This window comes from Xyrauchen texanus, chromosome 22, assembly GCF_025860055.1.
Source record: "Xyrauchen texanus isolate HMW12.3.18 chromosome 22, RBS_HiC_50CHRs, whole genome shotgun sequence".
Lineage (NCBI taxonomy): Eukaryota > Metazoa > Chordata > Actinopteri > Cypriniformes > Catostomidae > Xyrauchen > Xyrauchen texanus.
In genome coordinates, this window is record NC_068297.1 from 21,696,203 (window position 1) to 21,715,741 (window position 19,539).

General features: G+C 35.2%; 1 protein-coding gene and 1 pseudogene across 1 annotated transcript; both read right to left on the bottom strand.

Moving 5' to 3' along the window:
* Positions 1-9,669, bottom strand: part of LOC127662677 (SH3 domain-containing YSC84-like protein 1) — a 56,153-nt pseudogene extending 46,484 nt beyond the window's left edge.
* Positions 9,670-12,710: 3,041 nt separating this feature from the next.
* Positions 12,711-18,657, bottom strand: LOC127662852 (ALK and LTK ligand 2b-like). Its single transcript, XM_052154227.1, has 6 exons — positions 17,840-18,657; positions 15,895-16,190; positions 15,308-15,367; positions 15,143-15,223; positions 14,809-14,882; positions 12,711-13,294 (listed from the first exon to the last, which is right to left on the bottom strand). Exons 2-5 carry the CDS (start codon positions 16,136-16,138, stop codon positions 14,818-14,820), a joined length of 450 nt encoding a protein of 149 aa, XP_052010187.1. The 5' UTR covers positions 16,139-16,190; positions 17,840-18,657; the 3' UTR covers positions 12,711-13,294; positions 14,809-14,817.
* Between the last annotated feature and the right edge of the window lie 882 nt (positions 18,658-19,539).

Consider the following 19,539-nt stretch of genomic DNA (forward strand, 5'->3'; position numbering starts at 1 on the left):
CAAACCTTATAGCCATTGTGACAACTTACATGTGTGACAACTAGCCCCAGCCACCACAATATATTGCTACAAAATTTAAAAAACCTGAAAGTAGGTTTTTCTATCATACATTTTGGCATTTGGCTATTTATCTTTCTAGGATTTTTGAGAGGTGATGGAGCCTGCAACAGGTGCTAATCATTAGTGATGTTCTTGTTGGAAATGTATATGAGTATTAAGTGTTTTTTTAAACATGTCTCACCTTACACCATTGTTGCTGTAATTTATAAAAAGTGTTCTAAAGCCTGCTGTTCATTGGCACATTCCTCTTGCTTATACAGTAGGTGTGCCTAAACAGGGCATTGTTTGGAGAATTAACAGGTCATGTTGTCCTAAAGAATTTATCATTGTACCATGAAAATCTCAAATAAGAAACTTTACTTATCAGGTATTTTTTTACACATATTTTCATTCAGTCCATTATTGCGTTAGAGATGTTGTGTAAGGTCACATGTGATGTTTCTAGACCCACAGTGTTCATTTGTGGCATTTTTGTTCATTCTGAGCCCTCTAAAAATGCTGATTATTTTTCTTAATGCCTTTCACATTTGATTCCAAAGCCTTTGATTCCAATCATTCCAAAGCCTTTTAAAATGTCAAAATACTCATGATAAAATGATTTTTGACAGAAATATTATTTATTATTTTGTTCTCTCTTTGATATATTTAAAAAAAAAAAAAAAAGCATTTTGCTGACTGTACTGTTAAATCTGTCTAAATTCTCTATTATGCTCGACATGACTCAGTTTATACAATGACCAGTATTGCCATGTGGGTGTTTTCGGTGAGGGGTGCACATTTCTAAAATAATTTTTAATGTATTATTATTGAATACTTTTAAAACATTAATTATGTTAATTTCTGTATGCATTTTGTGATAGCTCAAGGGCTACACCCCTATCAAGTAAATTAAGAAATGTATACATAATTTAATAGACATTATTTTGAATTCATTAAGCAGGAAAAAGTATTTTAGATATGAAAATAAGTATTTAATAACACGATTCCTTTTTTTTTTTTTTTTTTACAAAGTAATTAGTAAAGTCAGTAGTTTGATAAAAATTTTAGAAGAGTAATTATGAATCTTTCATCAAACAATGGCTCGCAGATAGCTTAAAACTCGCAAAAGCAAAAAACAGTTATCTCGTGAAAAACAATAGTCTTGTGAACAAGCTTCGCTCATGCACTCATCAATTGGGAGGCCATGGCAGAAGTCAAGATGTTCACTGTAAAATAACTGTATCTTGTGTCTCACCAAAATATGCCTTTGGAAAACTTGGAAATGACACACAAGTGGCATGGACTACTTTTGACACTTTTGGGTCCTTTTTTTTGGCTGAAATATTCCTTTAAATTTAAATGTTTTTGTACTTAATAACCATCATTCTATGAAATTTAAATTTACATCAATCATATCACTAATTGTCCTTTTGTTGCAAATAGATGTGACAAGGCAGGCAAGGAATGAGTATCTACACACAGCTTTATTAAATTGAAAAATAAACACGCTAACTGAATAAAAGGGAACGCAAAACACAGGAGAGATTTGCATATAGACAAAACATGCCAAAACTGACGAAGGAAACAGGGAAAACAAGGGCTTAAATACACAATGGAAAAAAGGAACACCTGGGGAAACAATCAGGGAATGAGAAACAATCAGAGAGAATCAATCAATGAATAAAACTACAAGGACTAACGCAGGAAACAGGAAACTAAAGAATTCCAACATAAAAGCACAAAAACAAAAGACAACAGGGATTATGACAATATATGTATAATAAATGTATTTAATCTTGGAACCTAAATGTATTTACTGTCAGCTAAAATTAACCTAAAGTATTCTAAAGTGTGTGTTTTCACCCTCACACCAGTGTCCTTTTGTTTCTTGTTTTCATTACACATCTTTCCATGTCACTGGTCTTTCATGCTCTTCAGCTTTATCAAATACTGTCTCAGACCCTTAGCATTAGACCCTACTGTGAGGGTTATATTGGGTTATCATATTTGTTGTAGCCAAACCTAAAAATAATCCACATGCATCTATCTACAATAGAGCGCAAGACTCCACTATATTAACATTTGCTCTTTTCTCACCTGTCAAACACAAAGGCACAGTCTTTCAAAATAAAGTTCCTTTTATGGCCTTGATTGACACCCTTTTTAAAATCCCCAATCTGACAGTTTTCAGGCATTTCTGAACTTTGCCATTCATTTGGCGGGCGCTTAGCCAAACTGCTTGTCATTTGTACCCTGATGGTCACCTGAAAATGATCAAACAATGTTATACAAACACATGTACACACAGTCAGTCTGTCCACATTCAGTCAGACAGACACCATGGCCCTTAAACTATCAAACACAAGTGAGACTGTTGTAGACTAGCCTTTGCCTGAAATGACCCACAAAGCCATGACTTCCAAAATGCAGTGGCAGAACATTCCTCTCCCTGCCCTATACTAGAGAAAGTCATGCTTGCTGCTCCCTTCTGGGCTTTATACAACCTCCCCCTTGGTTGTCAGTCATCCACACCCAACTATTTAAGAAATGTAATGTGTGTGTCATCCGCATGCGTAGTAGGCAGTATTCTGGCATAAAAATCAACAACAAAAAACACCTGGCTTCAACATAAACAGACTTCAGTCCTTTGCACCACTATACTAAAACTAACAAAATTCTTTTGTTATTCTCTCAGAGGACTGGAGTCTGTTAAACCACTTATTGAATTCTGCAGATTTAGTTGGAAATTAAGAAATCCCAAATTATAGGATTAAAGGCTGAGGTTTGGAGAATTGTAAAATCTACTAATTGGTTTTGAATTATGACTGACACGACCAATTACTTTAATATTTTTTTTATAGTTGTGTTTGTAATTGCATTATTGCTCTGTAGAGGATTAGGTTACATTATGTGGCAGTTTAGGCTCTAATAATCTCAAAATAACCTAGGACAGACATTATATTTTTAGTTATTTGTAGAGTTATTTTTTACCTAAAGTAAAAATTATAATTGGAAACTTTAAAATGCTTAGGTTACTGTATATCAGCCACATATGTTTAAAACGATACTTTGCAGTACCCCAAGTATAGCAGAAACATTTAAACTGTTTTAAAGGAATGATAATATTATAAGGACCAATACTTTTTATGTTATTTTTTTCCTCATATTTTTTGACCAGATAGGACATTTCTTATATATAAGAGATCCTACTCACATAAGAAGCCCAACAATATGTTTCTTGTAGGGTCATACCTCTTTTTTGTGAATTTAAATGGGCATCGTAAGTCTGAATTCTTATTTTTAAAATGATCATTTCCTTTGGCCCACTATATGACTCAGGCTGACAAAGTAATCCTTATACATTAGAAGTTAGTCAGCATGTTATTAATTTTGCATGAAGAGCTTTTATAGAATAGAAACCTTTATTTTGGTCACACATTATACACACAGGTTTTTGCATATATATAGTGAAATTTATTAGTTTTCACATATCCCAGCTAAGCTGGGGTCAGAGTGCAGGGTCAGCCATGATACAGCACCCCTGGAGCAGATAGGGTTAAGGGCCTTGCTCAAGGGCCCAACAGTGGCATTTTGGTGGTGCTGGGGCTTGAACCCCCAACCTTCTGGTCAGTAACCCTGAGCCTCAACCACTGAGCCACCACTGCCCCAATCTTTTATCTGACATGTATTAACTTATTGGTTGACAGTTTTTCCAAGTATCACAAGACTGGAGATCGTTCAAGATGTATAGATTTGTCTATACATTTCTTCTATTAATTTCTTTGGCCAAACAGTTTGATTGACTAAATAGCATTGCCTATGAAATCAGGGATTGACGAACATGACAACTGAGATGGTTAATTTCTATGATATTGTACAACTCAATGAAAATACTTTTTTACCCTATATAGACCAACCAATCAACAAACAAAGTTTCAAATCAATACAATGGACTCTATGTACGGCACGCATCCTATGTATTTCTGCTAAAATCTCAGCCAGCTACTTTACTTCCGTTATAGCGTTTGACTATAGCAAAGTGTATCAGCGGAGAAATTGAACTGCAAATTACGATCAACTATTTAAGTATTATATAGTTAAGTATTGTTATAAATATAAACATATAAATTATGTCATTATAGTAATGACTTCAAGAAAGAACAGTGTGAAGCTTCAAAGCTCAACTCTATGCTATGAGATTTCACACTTTCCCTGTGGATGAAGAAACACGCAAAAAGTGGATACACAACATTGAACGGGATGGAAAGTTCACACAACACTTGTTCGGGATTGATCAGTTTTCTTTTCTTTGTACAAATGTAAATAATGTAAACATGTAAATATAAATAACTTTGATACAGTGTTACCTACACTGCAGTAATGTAAACATAAATATAAATAACTTTGATACAGTGTTACCTACACTGCAGTAATGTAAACATAAATATAAATAACTTTGATACAGTGTTACATACACTGCAGTAATGTAAAGATAAATATAAATAACTTTGAAACAGTGTTACCTACACTGCAGTAATGTAAACATAAATATAAATAACTTTGATACAGTGTTACCTACACTGCAGTAATGTAAACATAAATATAAATAACTTTGATACAGTGTTACCTACACTGCAGTAATGTAAACATAAATATAAATAACTTTGAAACAGTGTTACCTACACTGCAGTAATGTAAACATAAATATAAATAACTTTGATACAGTGTTACCTACACTGCAGTAATGTAAACATAAATATAAATAACTTTGATACAGTGTTACCTACACTGCAGTAATGTAAACATAAATATAAATAACTTTGATACAGTGTTACATACACTGCAGTAATGTAAACATAAATATAAATAACTTTGAAACAGTGTTACCTACACTGCAGTAATGTAAACATAAATATAAATAACTTTGATACAGTGTTACCTACACTGCAGTAATGTAAACATAAATATAAATAACTTTGATACAGTGTTACCTACACTGCAGTAATGTAAACCTACACTGCAGTAATGTAAACATAAATATAAATAACTTTGATACAGAGTTACCTACACTGCAGTAATGTAAACATAAATATAAATAACTTTGAAACAGTGTTACCTACACTGCAGTAATGTAAACATAAATATAAATAACTTTGATACAGTGTTACCTACACTGCAGTAATGTAAACATAAATATAAATAACTTTGATACAGTGTTACCTACACTGCAGTAATGTAAAAATGTAAATATAAATAACTTTGATACAGTGTTACCTACACTGCAGTAATGTAAACATAAATATAAATAACTTTGAAACAGTGTTACCTACACTGCAGTAATGTAAACATAAATATAAATAACTTTGATACAGTGTTACCTACACTGCAGTAATGTAAACATAAATATAAATAACTTTGATACAGTGTTACCTACACTGCAGTAATGTAAAAATGTAAATATAAATAACTTTGATACAGTGTTACCTACACTGCAGTAATGTAAACATTGGTGTGCCAATGTGAAAATTAAGGTAAGGGGATTCCACGTAACTTTTTATATTTGGGTATTTTATCTCTGTTAGGCCAAAAACCTGGTGCTCTGTAGGGTCAAAAATAATACAATCAGGAGAGGCCCCAAGCCAAGGTGCATCTGGGTGAATTAAGAATCCACAAGTGTAAAAGTTAACTTCTCGCAACAGACAGTATTCCTTAACTGCTGCAGATTCCATTTCAAGGCCTCTCATCATATCTGATGTCTGTCTAGATCCTTTGTAGATTCTTTCAGTCAGGTGTTCAGCAGCGCTCTGTCCTTGCACGTGGCATACCTCCCTGAAAGGTGACGATGTTACCCACAGCTTTTGGATTGGGTGCCAGTCCAGCAATGCATTCTGGTCTTTGGTGACATACTAAATCTTTCCAAAGTTACTGTTAGTGATCTCATGTGTAGTAATCCATGATGACTATGGACAAACAAGCAGACAAATGGTGCAAGGCTGTAACCAACAAGTGGCAGAGGTGGCTGCGGTGGGGCATCTTGATGGGGAGTAATGTTGTGGGTTGTTGCTGCAGGCTGTTGGTATGACAGCATACTCCTAACCTGAGTTTAACCAAAGGCAAAATCCACCAATGAATCTTCACTGGACATCCCAATTGTGGTGACAAAAAGGGGCTGTAGTGCTGGCAAAGTCCTTATACACATCTGCCACTTGGAGGATTGACAGTTCATGCAGCTCGCTGGTGACACCTCTGTAAAGGGTACTCCTTTGGGCAGGGTCAAAAACTGAGCAAAGTAAATTCCTTTTAATCTGTTGTCTGACCTTTGATATATTTCATTATAGTCTACACTGATCAGCCACAACATTAAAAGCACTGACAGGTGAAGTGAATAACATTGATTGTATTATTACAATGGCACTTGTCACAGGGTGGGATATATTATGCAGAAAGTAATCAGTCAGTTCTTGAATTTCATGTGTTAGAAGCAAGAAAAATGGGCAAGCATAAGCATCTGAGTGACTTTTACAAGGTTCAAATTGTGAGGATTAGACAACTAGGTCAGAGCATCTCCAAAACGGCAGTTCTTGTGGGGTGTTCCCAGTATATTAATAATAATAATAATAATAATGCATTTTATTTAATGGCGCCTTTCATAACACCCAAGGTCACCTCACAAGTAATATACAGGTCACTGCATAGGACAATACACACAACAAACAAGCTGCATACAGATAAAATGCATTAAAAAACTCAATACAAAATGTTATAAGAAAGCTTGTATAAAAAGATATGTTTAAGACGCGTTTTAAAAGTCAACAAGCAGTCGCTATTGCGAATATCTAGGGGTATAGAATTCCATAGGCGGGGGGCAGCATAACTAAAGGATCTGGCACCCATGGTAGTTAGTCGAATACTTGGTAACACAAGAGAAATTGAAGATGAAGATCTGAGAGCACGTGAAGGAGTGTAAACATGGAGAAGTTGTGTAAGGTATTGGGGTGCAAGATTATGAAGTGCCTTATAAGTAAGTAACAGGATCTTGAATTCAACTCTATACTTTACTGGAAGCCAGTGTAATTGCTGAAGAACTGGAGAGATGTGCTCAGTAGAAGGTGTTCTAGATAGTACACAAGCTGCAGAATTCTGAACCAACTGAAGCTTATGTAGCAATTTAGAGGGAACACCTGTGAAAAGAGCATTACAGTAGTCTATACGTGAAGTGACCAGTGCGTGAATAAGAACAGCAGTATTATTATTTGAAAGAAAGGGACGGAGACGGTTAATATTACGCAAGTGGAAGTATGCAATCCGCGTAATATTATTAATTTGAGTTTCAAAAGATAGTGTGCTATCCATGATGACACCCAAACTTTTAACCTGTGAAGAAGGACAGATTGCAGTATTGTCAATGTACAAAGTAAGACAGTTCGATTTAGACAAAACAGATCTAGTGCCAACAAGCAGAGCCTCAGTTTTGTTGCCATTTACCTTCAAGAAGTTAGCTGAAAGCCAATCTTTAATTTCAGCTAAACAGCTGGACAAGAATGGTGGTGGAAATGAACCAGTGGGTATTGTGGTTAGTGCCTACCAAAAGTTGTCCAAGGAAGGATAACCGGTGAACCAGCAACAGGGTCATGGGCCCCCAAGGTTCAATGATGTGTTTTAGCCCGTCTGGTCCGATCCCACACAAGAGCTACTGTAGCACAAATTGCTGAAAAACTGCTGCGTATGTGCCCATGCTGACCCCTGTCCACCGCCGAAAGCACCTACAATGGTCGTCAGAACTGGACCATGGAGCAATGGAAGAAAATGGCCTGGTCTGATCACATTTTCTTTTAGATTATGTGTGCGGCCAGGTGCGTGTGCATCATTTACCTGGGGAAGAGATGGCAGCAGGATGCACTAAGGGAAGATGGCAGCCTGGCAGAGGTTGTGTAATGCTCTGGACAATGTTCTGCTGAAAAACCTTGGGTCCTGGCATTCATGTGTATGTTATCTTGATGCATACCACCTACCTAAATATTGTTGCAGACCACGTACACCCCTTCATGGCAATGGTATTCCCTGATGGCATTGTCCTCTTTCAGCAGGATAATGTGCAATGCCACACTTCAAAAATTGTTCATGAATGGTTAGAGGAACATGACAAAGAGTTCAAGGTGTTGACTTGGCCTCCAATTTCCCCAGATCTCAATCCAATTGAGCATCTACGGGATGTGCTGGACCAACAAGTCCAATCCATGAAGGCCCCACTTCGCAACTTACAGGACTCAAAGGATCTGCTGCTACTGTCTTGATGCCAGATAACACAGGACACCTTCAGAGGATTTGGTGACATGAGGAGGACCTACATGATATTAGGCATGTAGTTTTAATATTGTGGCTGATCGGTGTATGTTCATTCCTTAGTATGGGTATGGAATAGAATAGTATGGGTCATGCTGTTGTTTTTATATGGTTAGAAAAAATCATGCCCTCATACTGCTCTCAAATGCCCCTGAAAATCAATTCCAGACAAATATTGCTCCTAATAAAAATTGGAATGTTTGACACTAGGATTGGGAAAGTCCATTCTATCTCATTTATAAATTATGAGTATAGTAAAAAAGATGGAGTTTATGTAAAATACTACACAGATGAATGTGTAGTGTTACACCTTCACCCCATCAGTAAGTTTTCTCTCTTTGGGTTTTGCAGACAGGACCACTATTCCACTGACAGGACCGGCTTGACTCCTTAGGAATGCAAAGAGGCCATGATTATTTCATTATTACAGGGAATAATCTGGAATACTTGATTCTAGTAGGTCAAATCAGTGGTCAAATATTTCTTAATGATGACCGTTTTCTATAGAAAAGCTGTATAACTGACGATCATCTAGAAAACCTATGTATCCTACAGATTGTTGCTTGTGTTCTGTCTCTCATTAATGCTCTTCTCAAGTAAGCTAATAAGATAATTTAAACTCAAATCATGTGTATGTATTTATTGATATATTACATGATCCCTTAGGAAAGTTTATTTAAATAATTCTTCAAGGCATTTGATCATTCACATCAATTTACCATTGTTCTGGTTTTAATACAGCTCTGCTCCCTTTTAGTACAGCTAATAATCTATGTGAATATACCGAATCATACCCATACACTATAATGAGTTCCACTTAATAGTTTCACTGTGCTTATCTTCTTACAGATGTAGGAACCCACAAAAACTTCTGTATGTAATGAGCATGTCATTCAGACTTAAGCTTAAAGGTATCTTTTTTTGTGTCCTCTGGGAAGTTACGCATAGTTAGAAACATTCATAGTCCAAATATTGTATACATTACATAAACAAGCACATTAGTCAAATTAGAAAAACAGAATACCTAAAAGTTTTAACTAGATAGATAAATAAAATAATGAAAACATAGGGATGAACTGTCAGAAACTGAGACTTAATTCGCTAGTCGGATATAGCATGAGTATACTCACCCTCAAAGTTGTTGATGTAACTCGAAACATATAATTTAAAACCCTTCTCCTTCTTACTGTTAGGTGACTTCCTCACAATGCTATTAACATTGTTGACAGTAATCTGGGGAAGCTCCTGTAAACATAGAGTGTAAAACATCATCTTCTTCTGCGCCATGTTCACTGATATCACCAATAAGGGAAAAAGCTTCCGGTGGTGTACTGGATGTAACTGAGCTGGCTGAGACAAAAAGCAGAAGTGACCGTGCATAGAGTCCATAGAGGCATACAAATGACTGATGTATGCTAATAACCTGTAATACACTTTCCTTGACTAATTCCAAAATGTTTTCATTCTTCCATGGCACAAAAGTTATTTTCCTATTAAAATCATGGTTAGGTTTTATAAGATTTCGCCATCTCGTATTATTACGACCAGATTGGATGGGTGGGTCTTTGTTTCCTAATCTTCAATCCTTTCCATCCTTCAAAATGTATGTTACAGACATTTGAGCTTGAGAAGCTTTTGCTGGCTCAAACATTGTTACTTTGAACATTCACAGATCATGTGCTCAACCCAGGTCTAGTCCAGTAATCAGCTTATTGAGTTCTTTAAATGCTTCACGTCACTTGTCCAGGTACTTTTTCCAGCAGATTGTCAACTGGAGTGGGAAATGGGAACCGGCATTAAGCCTAGAATGGCATTTTGTGGAACACCTATCTAGACAACTTAAAATTAAGCCCCTCAGTAATGTTTTTGACTTCTGTTAAAGACTTTGTCCTGGATTCAAAATGTAAATAACAAAGGATTTGAGATTCAGTATTATTTGTGTTACAAAAATGTATTTAGCCAAATTACCTGCATTACATGCATTTGGAGAAAATGCTGAACGTTGGGCTCTTGAACTTTAACTGGAAGAAAAAAAAAATCACACAAAAAATTATTTGTTGGTTCAACAACCATTATATATAAATATTAAAATAACTTTTTGTAAAAATAAAAAATACATATTTAGAAATGTTGTATCTTTACTTAATTTTGATTAATGTGTAGCCTATAATTCAAAATATCAAATTGAAGGTGCAAGTTACATAAAGTAAATGAACAATTGTGAGTTCCTTGAACTTCTTTAGCTTGCAAATCCATAAATGAAGATTTTAAGTACTAATTCCTCAAATGATCAAGTACAAATAGGCATTTTAATTTAAGTTTGTTTGGTCAAAAGGAACTTATTAGGGGATTTAATCAGTTGTTATTAAGAATAATTCATGTAGATTGTAGCTATTTTTATAATTGTTATTTTACAGTAAATAGCTGCTTTGTGTAAAGTCACCATAGGGTGATTAGTGTTCCATTAGTGGCCAATTTGGATCCTGTTCAATCCATGTTATTTTTCCTTGTGCATGTGAATAGTCATAGTGGCTAGTGTGACAATTTTGAAAAACTACTGTAAATGTTTATGTTAGAAAATCTGTTTTCTATGCATTTTGTTTTTCTTATTTATTAACTTGCTGATTGTCCAAAATAGCCTTTATCTTGATGGTCAGTTGTTAATCATATACAATCATATAAAAATAGTTTTTGTTGTTTTGCTTTTACTCTCACTTGGCTTCTACCCAATTTTATAGTCAGACCAGCTAAACCACAGTGTTGGCACAAGGTAACTAGTGGGAGTTCCTATTAGCAAGAGAGAGAAAGAGCACCAGTATAGGGGAATTACCTTTGTGAGTAGATATATACAGTGGCTCTAAGTATCAAGACTAAAATCTGGTCATTTTTGAGTACGGAAATAGATATTGAACGTTTATGTGTAAACTAGTCTTGGCTGCTATGACTGTTGCATAAATAATGAGATTAATGTAAACATAGACTTTTTAACCATACAAGAATTGTCTTTTTGTGTAATGGTTCTGTCTTTATTTTCATGGTATTTTTGCTCACAATGTTCTGGTAGCAAGAGAGAAAATGTAAAACTTGAAGAGTTTTAGGAGAATTTTCCAAATTGCTAGGCCTATGCATGCATGCCCTGATTAAACACATCATCTGCTTGTCTGTTTCCGCTTGTATCTTCCAGGGTATCTTCTCTAACTTTTTCTATCATTAATCATTGACTGTAAGTGAGCTTGGAGAACTTGTCTTTTATTTATATTGTATGCTTGTGATTGTTTGTTCTTAAGCTTGTGTATTTAGGGATTTTCTAAAACTTTAGAACAAGTATCACTAGCATGCCTGGACACATTAGGTCGAATAACTCTGTCAGTATGGTGGGATAAGGGCCCAGTGTTTTTCAGTAGTGAGCCTGCCAGCCAGTACAGAAAGAATCGAAGGTTTCACCACAATTTACAAACAGTGCCCAGTTCACACTACATACAGTTTTCATTAACTGTCGGGTTAAGTCAGACTTGATGGTCTACTGCTCAGTACTAAACTTTAGACTCACCCCAAAAAATACAAGAGCCAGACAGGATCCTTACATACATATAATGTCAGGTTGTATGTAGAAAATTTTGACAATGTCAATGTAATGTCTCAAATTATATTTTTAAAAAGAGAATTGTCATTTGACCAGTTAGCATGAATATAGAAAGACAGTAATCTAAGTTGCAATAATAGAAATCATGCATTTCCTCTACTCAACAGACACTAATAAAATGTGCTGATAAACAAAAATCCCCAAAGAAAATCTTAACAACTTAAAAATTTTCCTGAGTACAGTGCCAATGCAAACATTATTTCAGATTGATAAAGCCAAGATTTTTCAAATTTGCTGTTACGACATCAGCTAAGAGCAGGGTACTGTTTTCCCACACAATTGAATGGGTCTCATACCTCCAAAAGATAGATTTACAGCCAAAATGTAGTAGGAATATTTAGCAGCAAAAAAAATTAGCATTTATTAGAATTAAATAGCTTTAAATTCACACATCAACACATCAACACTTTAAGCATTATATGACAAACATGTTTATTTAAATATCATGTGCACACACACACACACACACACACACACACACACACACATATATATATATATATATATATATATATATATATATATATATATATATATATATATATACACATATATATACATATACAATATACATATACATACACAATATTTACATATTGAAATCTAACTTAGATGTTTATACATATGGCAATAGCTTGAATGTATAAATACATAAGACATTCAATATTAGGAAAAATTGGTTAATTTCTTTCACAGAATAAACTGCAACCAATACCATTCATCGCTGCCAAGACATGTCTTGTAAAGACAAAAAAGGCAAGAAAATATCATGCAATTCTTAATTCAATCAAAGGATTTATCCCTGGCTTTGAGGAATTTGACTTTGTGTGGTTGACAGGAATATTGAACCAAAGGCTGCGTTTAGCTGGTAAACACTTTTGAAAAACCACAGCTAAATGATTCTCCAAACAAAACTTACCGGACACACAATCTGTGAAGGCAAATAAGCTGATAATATGATAGCCAGTTTATCTTTTAGCAGCAGGATGTTTTGTTTTTCATGTAAAACATTTATTCCTTCATTTTCACCATGGCCATTTCCCGTAAACTTGGTTCGAACATCAGTATCATCAACTCAGACAGACAAGCTGCATGTGTGAAGACAAGAAAAGCTGCATATGTGAAGTAAACTAAAACCACAAGAGTAGTTCCATTGTATTACTAAACAGCTTTGTCCACATGATAAATATGATTGTTCTGAATTTATTACATTTCTCAAAGGCACTTTTTCTTTTTCTTTCTTGTTTATTTCTTCAGGTATGTTGAAATCTGGAAAAGAAAATGATTGACATGAACTCAGTGCTTGACTTCCAAAAAAAAAAAAAAAAGCTTTTAAGAATATTTAAATATTTTTAAACCGTCTGAAATATGCCAGTGGACTAATGTATGCAAATGCAGTTAGTTAGATATAGTAGATATATACTTAATTTAATGTGTGACTGATGTACTTGAAAAAGTAATATTATTATAAGGAGTAGTATCAGCAGTAGTAGCACTAGCTTAATTAGTAAAGGTGCACTCAGTATTTTTTCCTTACAACAAAAATTGTACTCCTAAAGAAATAAAAAGTCATTTTGAAACAAATGTATAAAATTATGAGCACTCACATGAGATGAAGACTCCAGTCATATCAGTAACCTTATCAAAGCTGTTTTATTCTACATGGAGCTGGTCAACGGAGGCTGCCATGTTAGGATCACGTGACCAGCCGAATACTACTCACATTATCTCAGCAACAGCCCTGTTATTGGACACATTCACTCATGGATTAATTTAATCATGGCTGACTGTGAATTGTAATTTTTTGCAATGATAGCAGTAACTGGAGAAAAACAAAATTCTGTTTGAATGATGCTGCATCCGTACCTCTAGGTATCAGTGTCCTAGATGACATAAACAAAAATTTCTGAGTGCACCTTTAATATTATTAAGGTTGTTATTGTTGGTGCTATGCCAAGAAATAAAACCTAGATAAATGTTTTTTTTACTTTAAAAACACTGATAATTGTTACCATATTTCAAGGATGAATTACTATCCTAAAGCACAGAAAAGTAAAGGCTGAGGATGAATATCCCAGCATATGACCTCATAATTAGATTGATTTGCTCCACAATAGTGTGGGTGCAAATCCATACAGAAGAGCTAATTTCGCAACACAGTAACAGCCCCAGATGGTGGAAGGACTGAAGGTTTAATTTTACACTGAGAACTAAAGCAGTGTTATTAGGAAAAGGCCCATTGTCCATAAATGTGGCTCTTAATTTAAAATGGTTCACATGCCATTTACAGGTCACTGAGAACGTAATACCAGATTATACTCATGTACCTTGCTTAACAGACGTTTTGGTGCCACAGTTTTGGACAGCTTGATCGTCTTTTACTCTTTTCTTATCTGTTATCTGTACAATTAAGAGCAGTTCTCTAACAAGTTGAATCAGTTGCTGATTCAAGGTAAGGGAATCCAATTTTAGTCTAAATAGATGCCAAATAGCTAAGATGTTCACTTCGTTATATTAGAAAAGTTGTATGGTACAACAGGTAGGTGTAATATTTCATGTGTAGACTTGTGATTTAAGTATGCTTTACACTGAGTATGTCACCCAAGACTGTTTTTAGGTTCTTTTTTAGAATGTAGTGGTTCTTAAAAATAAAATCTAGACATTTGACAACTTTTTGTGTGTTCAGTGCAAATATTTCCAGAGGAAATGTGTCTAATGTGTCACACTGTTGAACAAGTTTACCATTATATACTTATGTTGTATGCATTATGTTAACTATTCACCTGTGACGTCTATCCCTCTGCGCACCGCTGACTCTCTGCTAATCGTATAAGAAGTCTGGCACATCTTTTATAATCTAGAAAATGATGAGAAAAGAGAATGAGTTAACTAAATCAGTAAACCCAATGGTGAAACAATTTTGAACAGATTTAACTCATTCCCAGTAGACCTGAAGCATATACAGTGTCCCAACATATGTACCCCCACAGCCCCATCAATGGGGGGCTGAATAATTAATATGTGTCTGTATAATTTAATCATTTAAGTTAAAAGTGTCTTTATCAATAGCTCACATCTTAAGTTCTACATCAGGGCATGCTGAGAGGTGGTACTTACAGATTGGTGTTGTGCAGTCTCTGGTATTATGGTATAGTTTATAAAAGTGTGTGCTGCATTTGGGGCTGAAATAAAGTGGCCCTGCAAACATACAAAAATAATTGCAGTCAGATCACAACCATGAACAAGCATGTACAGTGCATAGAGATATTAACACATTCTCACCCGTTAATTGTTTTAAAAACTTCTCCTTCTGTCTGCTGGAAAGATCTCTCGGAAAGACCTCTGTTAAAAGTGGAGAAAATGACACAGTTTGTAAATGAATTTCCCTTTAATATTTGATTATTTCGATGTATTGCCTACAGGTCATCCCAAATAACAGATCGAGTTACTGAGTATGCATCAACTTTTATTTCTGTTCTCATTATCTACCAAACTCATTCAACACCTATCCAAACACACAATACAAATTCCTTGTACAATAAACGAATTGTTTTGTTATTGAGTCAAAAGTTTGATGCACAAAAGTTTCAACCCACTAAAATGTAAATATTAAGTTTAAATGCTGCTTTAAATAATAAGTACATTCAAAGCAGTGCAAAAGTTACAACCTTCAGGTATTCATTACACTTTATCAACGTCATTGCTTTTTATTACTGAACATTGGTTGAAACTCGGAAAACTCATCAAATCAAGTAGAAATGACAGAAATTATTGTCAGAAGTTAAATGAATCAAAACATAGATATAACACATCTTTAAGTAGCTATGTTATAGATGTATAATTGGAAACATAATTTACAGTGTGCTTACCAAGAATTCTTTCGTGCTGATATGATTTGGTAACTTTATTAACGTCCTTTGTTTTCACCGAATGCTCAATGATTTTAGGGGGATGCTGTATGCTTCCCTCACTGTGATGCTCACGTGTTAGCCTCACTCTGTCCATTAGGAGGTCCAGCAGACTCGTGTCGTCCCTGTCTGTCTGTTTGCAGTAGCTGGCGGTGAGGATCAGCAGTAGGAGCCCGATGAAGAAAGGTGAGCACACTGCACTCATGCTGAAATGTGGGCACTGAGAGACCCTCTGCCCTGCGTCCAGTCTTACAGCCCTGCAAACACACCAACATCATTTGGGTTTCTTGACACTTGATCAATCTTGCTATAGCACAATGCAGTTGGTGCTGATTTATTGATTGAAACTAATGTTTCAAATATGCACATATTGTATACTGTGGGCTACTGACTTTAACATATCTGTAAATATGTATAGTATGTAGGATGTAATTATTTATTCATTCATTTTCAAATAATATTTAAGCTAAATAAATATTACAGTTTTTCTCATTCACTTTGGCTCAATTCTCGAATGAGATTTTTTATTTTTTTTTAAACAAGAAGTTCAAATCTCTGAACAATTAGATTCTTGTTCACACCAGATTTGAATTTCATATTAATTTAAGCAAATTGCATGAGTTCTGGCACATGTGTGCAAAAGTGTAAGCACAATTCTCTACAATTTGCACAATAACTAAATGCACATGGCTTGCTGATCAAAGCTGATGAGTTGAATCTCAGTGAAACTGTCATACTCTTCACAACTTCTAAACATTATTTCATCATGTGAGCCATCACATGCAAAATAATACATTATAATTATCAAACACTGTCAGACATACATGTATATTCTATAAATATCTATCACATGGAATATTTGTGATGTCTGCTAAATCTCTGGCCAAACCAATAAAAGCAACAGGATGTCCACCAAGAAGATGGGAACTTGTAGTTTTATGTACTGTAAGGAGGTACAATTTATTGTTTTTTACAGAACCACTGCAGGTTTTTTCATTGTGCAGGTTTTTTCATTTGTTTTATTTATTTATTTTTATTTTTTTTGCATGTATGTAATTTTGTGTCAATTTTCTGTTCACTATATATGACTTTACATGTAAGAAATGTGTAAAAATGGACATGCAAATGTGAATTTTCTGTTTACATGTCACAAATTGCTATAAAAATTTATTTACTGTACACATACAAATGTGCATATTGTTTTTCTGTGTACTACAATATTGCACAGTAAAAACTTTACCTACTGTTGAAATCGGTATCTACAAAGCTCAGTGTGATCCACAATAGCATTCAGTTCGACAACACTGACATTCTTGTATACAGTAGCAGTTAGTATCAACAAAAAAAGCAGAACAATCATGAAATTTGTATATAACAAACATTTCCAGGGTTGACTGCCATAGTGAAAAAACATCTAAATATTTTTTATCAGTACGGCTCACACAATGACAAAAAAACTTTTAATTTTAGTGACATTGGCCAATTTACTGTCACAATAACTAGATTTTGGAGCATGAATTAAATGCTTTGGTTACTACATTTTGCTGACACGCAATAGAGTTGTGATGTCCCATCAAACAGATGTGACAATTGCACTAACAGTTTATAAAATGTTAAGTCTGCTTCAAAAATTAGAAAAACTGTAATCTTCGTACAGTCCTCTTTATCTGAACTTACGTGGAATAAATTAAATCTAGATTGAGTTAACCTGACTAAAGCAACAAACTAAAGTAAATGTAGCTTCAGGCAATGTCCGATACCTCTGATTTGCGGTTACAACAAGTGAATGAACAAACAACTAAACTCAGCATCACAGATCTGCACAAGAATCTTGAGTCATCTAACTTTTAACTGCTTTTACGCACGAAGTTTCTTGCGTAAATGCGTTTGGAAATAAGTGAATTACCTGTTTTGCAGCAATGCAGATATATTTTATTCTTGTTTGAAGGTCTCCCTGTGTGTTTAACGATTCTTAATGTTAATACGATTAATACCGAAGCCACTGGAGACGCCTTTCCAAAGGTACTTCCACAGACGCTAGATCACCATGCCAGAAGAGGGAGTCTCTTGTATATGTTTAAAGAAGACAGCCGCGGCCATCTGTTGATTGTGTTGACTCGAAGTGGGTGGAAATTGATGAAAGTCCGCAGCTTTTTGTTTATTTATTTATTTTTCTCCTCCGGTGCGCGTCTTGAAGTTCGCTTCAGATCATCCGGCATGAGTTCCCTCACTTTTATTGTCAGTTGCAGACGTAAGGAGCTGTCCCATGTGGATTACCCCGGCATGTCTTTAATTAGAAACGCATTAAGAGCACTCCTTAAAAAATGCATCTTTTTAACTTTTTAAGATCAGCGTCTCATAACGCGCGTATAATATTCTTCGCGTTTTCGCCAGAGGTCCAGTTTGGCACGAGTGGAAAGATTCTCGGAAGAAACTTTTTTCCTCTGTCCTTAGCGCCTTTGTGTCTTCTTATTAAGTCAGTCAATGTGTTCGTGGTGCTTCTCTGGTCGTTTATCTTTTAAATGTTCCCAGAAAGGATGATGCAGTTGATTCGCATTTTAGGTGTATTTCCGCGCAATTACGCAAAATATGCCTAGAAACAACTACGGTAGGTACCCACATGTGTCTGTAAGAGACATCAGAAGTGTAAAGGCAGATTCTCCTCAAGACTATCCACAGCAGTGTCTATGAGAAGACTGAGGAGAGCGCTAAGGCCTTATCCAATATTGGTTTCGTTCTCAGTCTCGACATTATACCACTCCCTATGAGTATAGAAAAAAATCACTCATATTTCATTCTCCTCCTCTTTGGCCCTTTTATTAGTCTCGAGCTGTTCGAATAAGGGCTGATACACCATTCTTCCATGCGTTACCATGTCCATGGCTGATGATAATCTGGATTACATTCCTTGGGAACAATTATTACTCATGTAGCACGGATTTATCTGGAATAGCGTGATGCAGGATTGAGGCACAGCTCAACAGTGCCACACGGTGAATGCAGTTTGAATGATAAGCATTAGTAAAACTAGAATGGTACAAGTTGTCAAGATACATTTTGATTTTGGCATGACAAAGCATGGCTTGGAAGTTTAAAAAAGTTTAAAAAGCTTGAGGTTTGACAAAAACCGTCTGATAGTCTGACAGAAAGACAGGCAGACTGTGCATTACTAGTGGTTGCTAAATAGACTGTGGTTGCAGGGCCATTGCTCTGGTCTTCTGCCTGGTTTTTAGATGTTGCTAAGGTGATCTGGTTGGTTGCAAGGTGTTGCTATGGTGTTCTAGCCAGTATAGATAGATAGATAGATAGATAGATAAACTTAAGTAACAATACAAGTTTAATTCCATCTCGTTAGAAAAGAATGACATAGAACCCTAATTTAGAACTGTCTGAAGGTCTGTGCAGAGTTAGGTGGATGTTGTGTTTACAATTTATATAGTATTAGGTCTTTGTTTAGGGTTTTATAGAATAACCCTAAATCATGTCTGTAGAATAACAATATGTTGACTTTTTCAAGCCAACATCATGATCAAAAGTGCATCTCCAATCTGTTGTGCTGTAATACTAAAGTGTGCTTTAATTTGACTGTTAAAACAGGTGAAATAT

Bases quoted from the DNA above. Each gene is read 5' to 3' on its own strand.
- LOC127662852 (XM_052154227.1), bottom strand. From the start codon at position 16,138: ATGAGTGCAGTGTGCTCACCTTTCTTCATCGGGCTCCTACTGCTGATC. The intron at 15,224-15,307 runs GTGAGAATGTGT...GTATGTTTGCAG, and splicing joins GTTTTTAAAACAATTAACGG to GGCCACTTTATTTCAGCCCC. The intron at 14,883-15,142 runs GTAAGTACCACC...ATCATTTTCTAG, and splicing joins AGACTGCACAACACCAATCT to ATTATAAAAGATGTGCCAGA.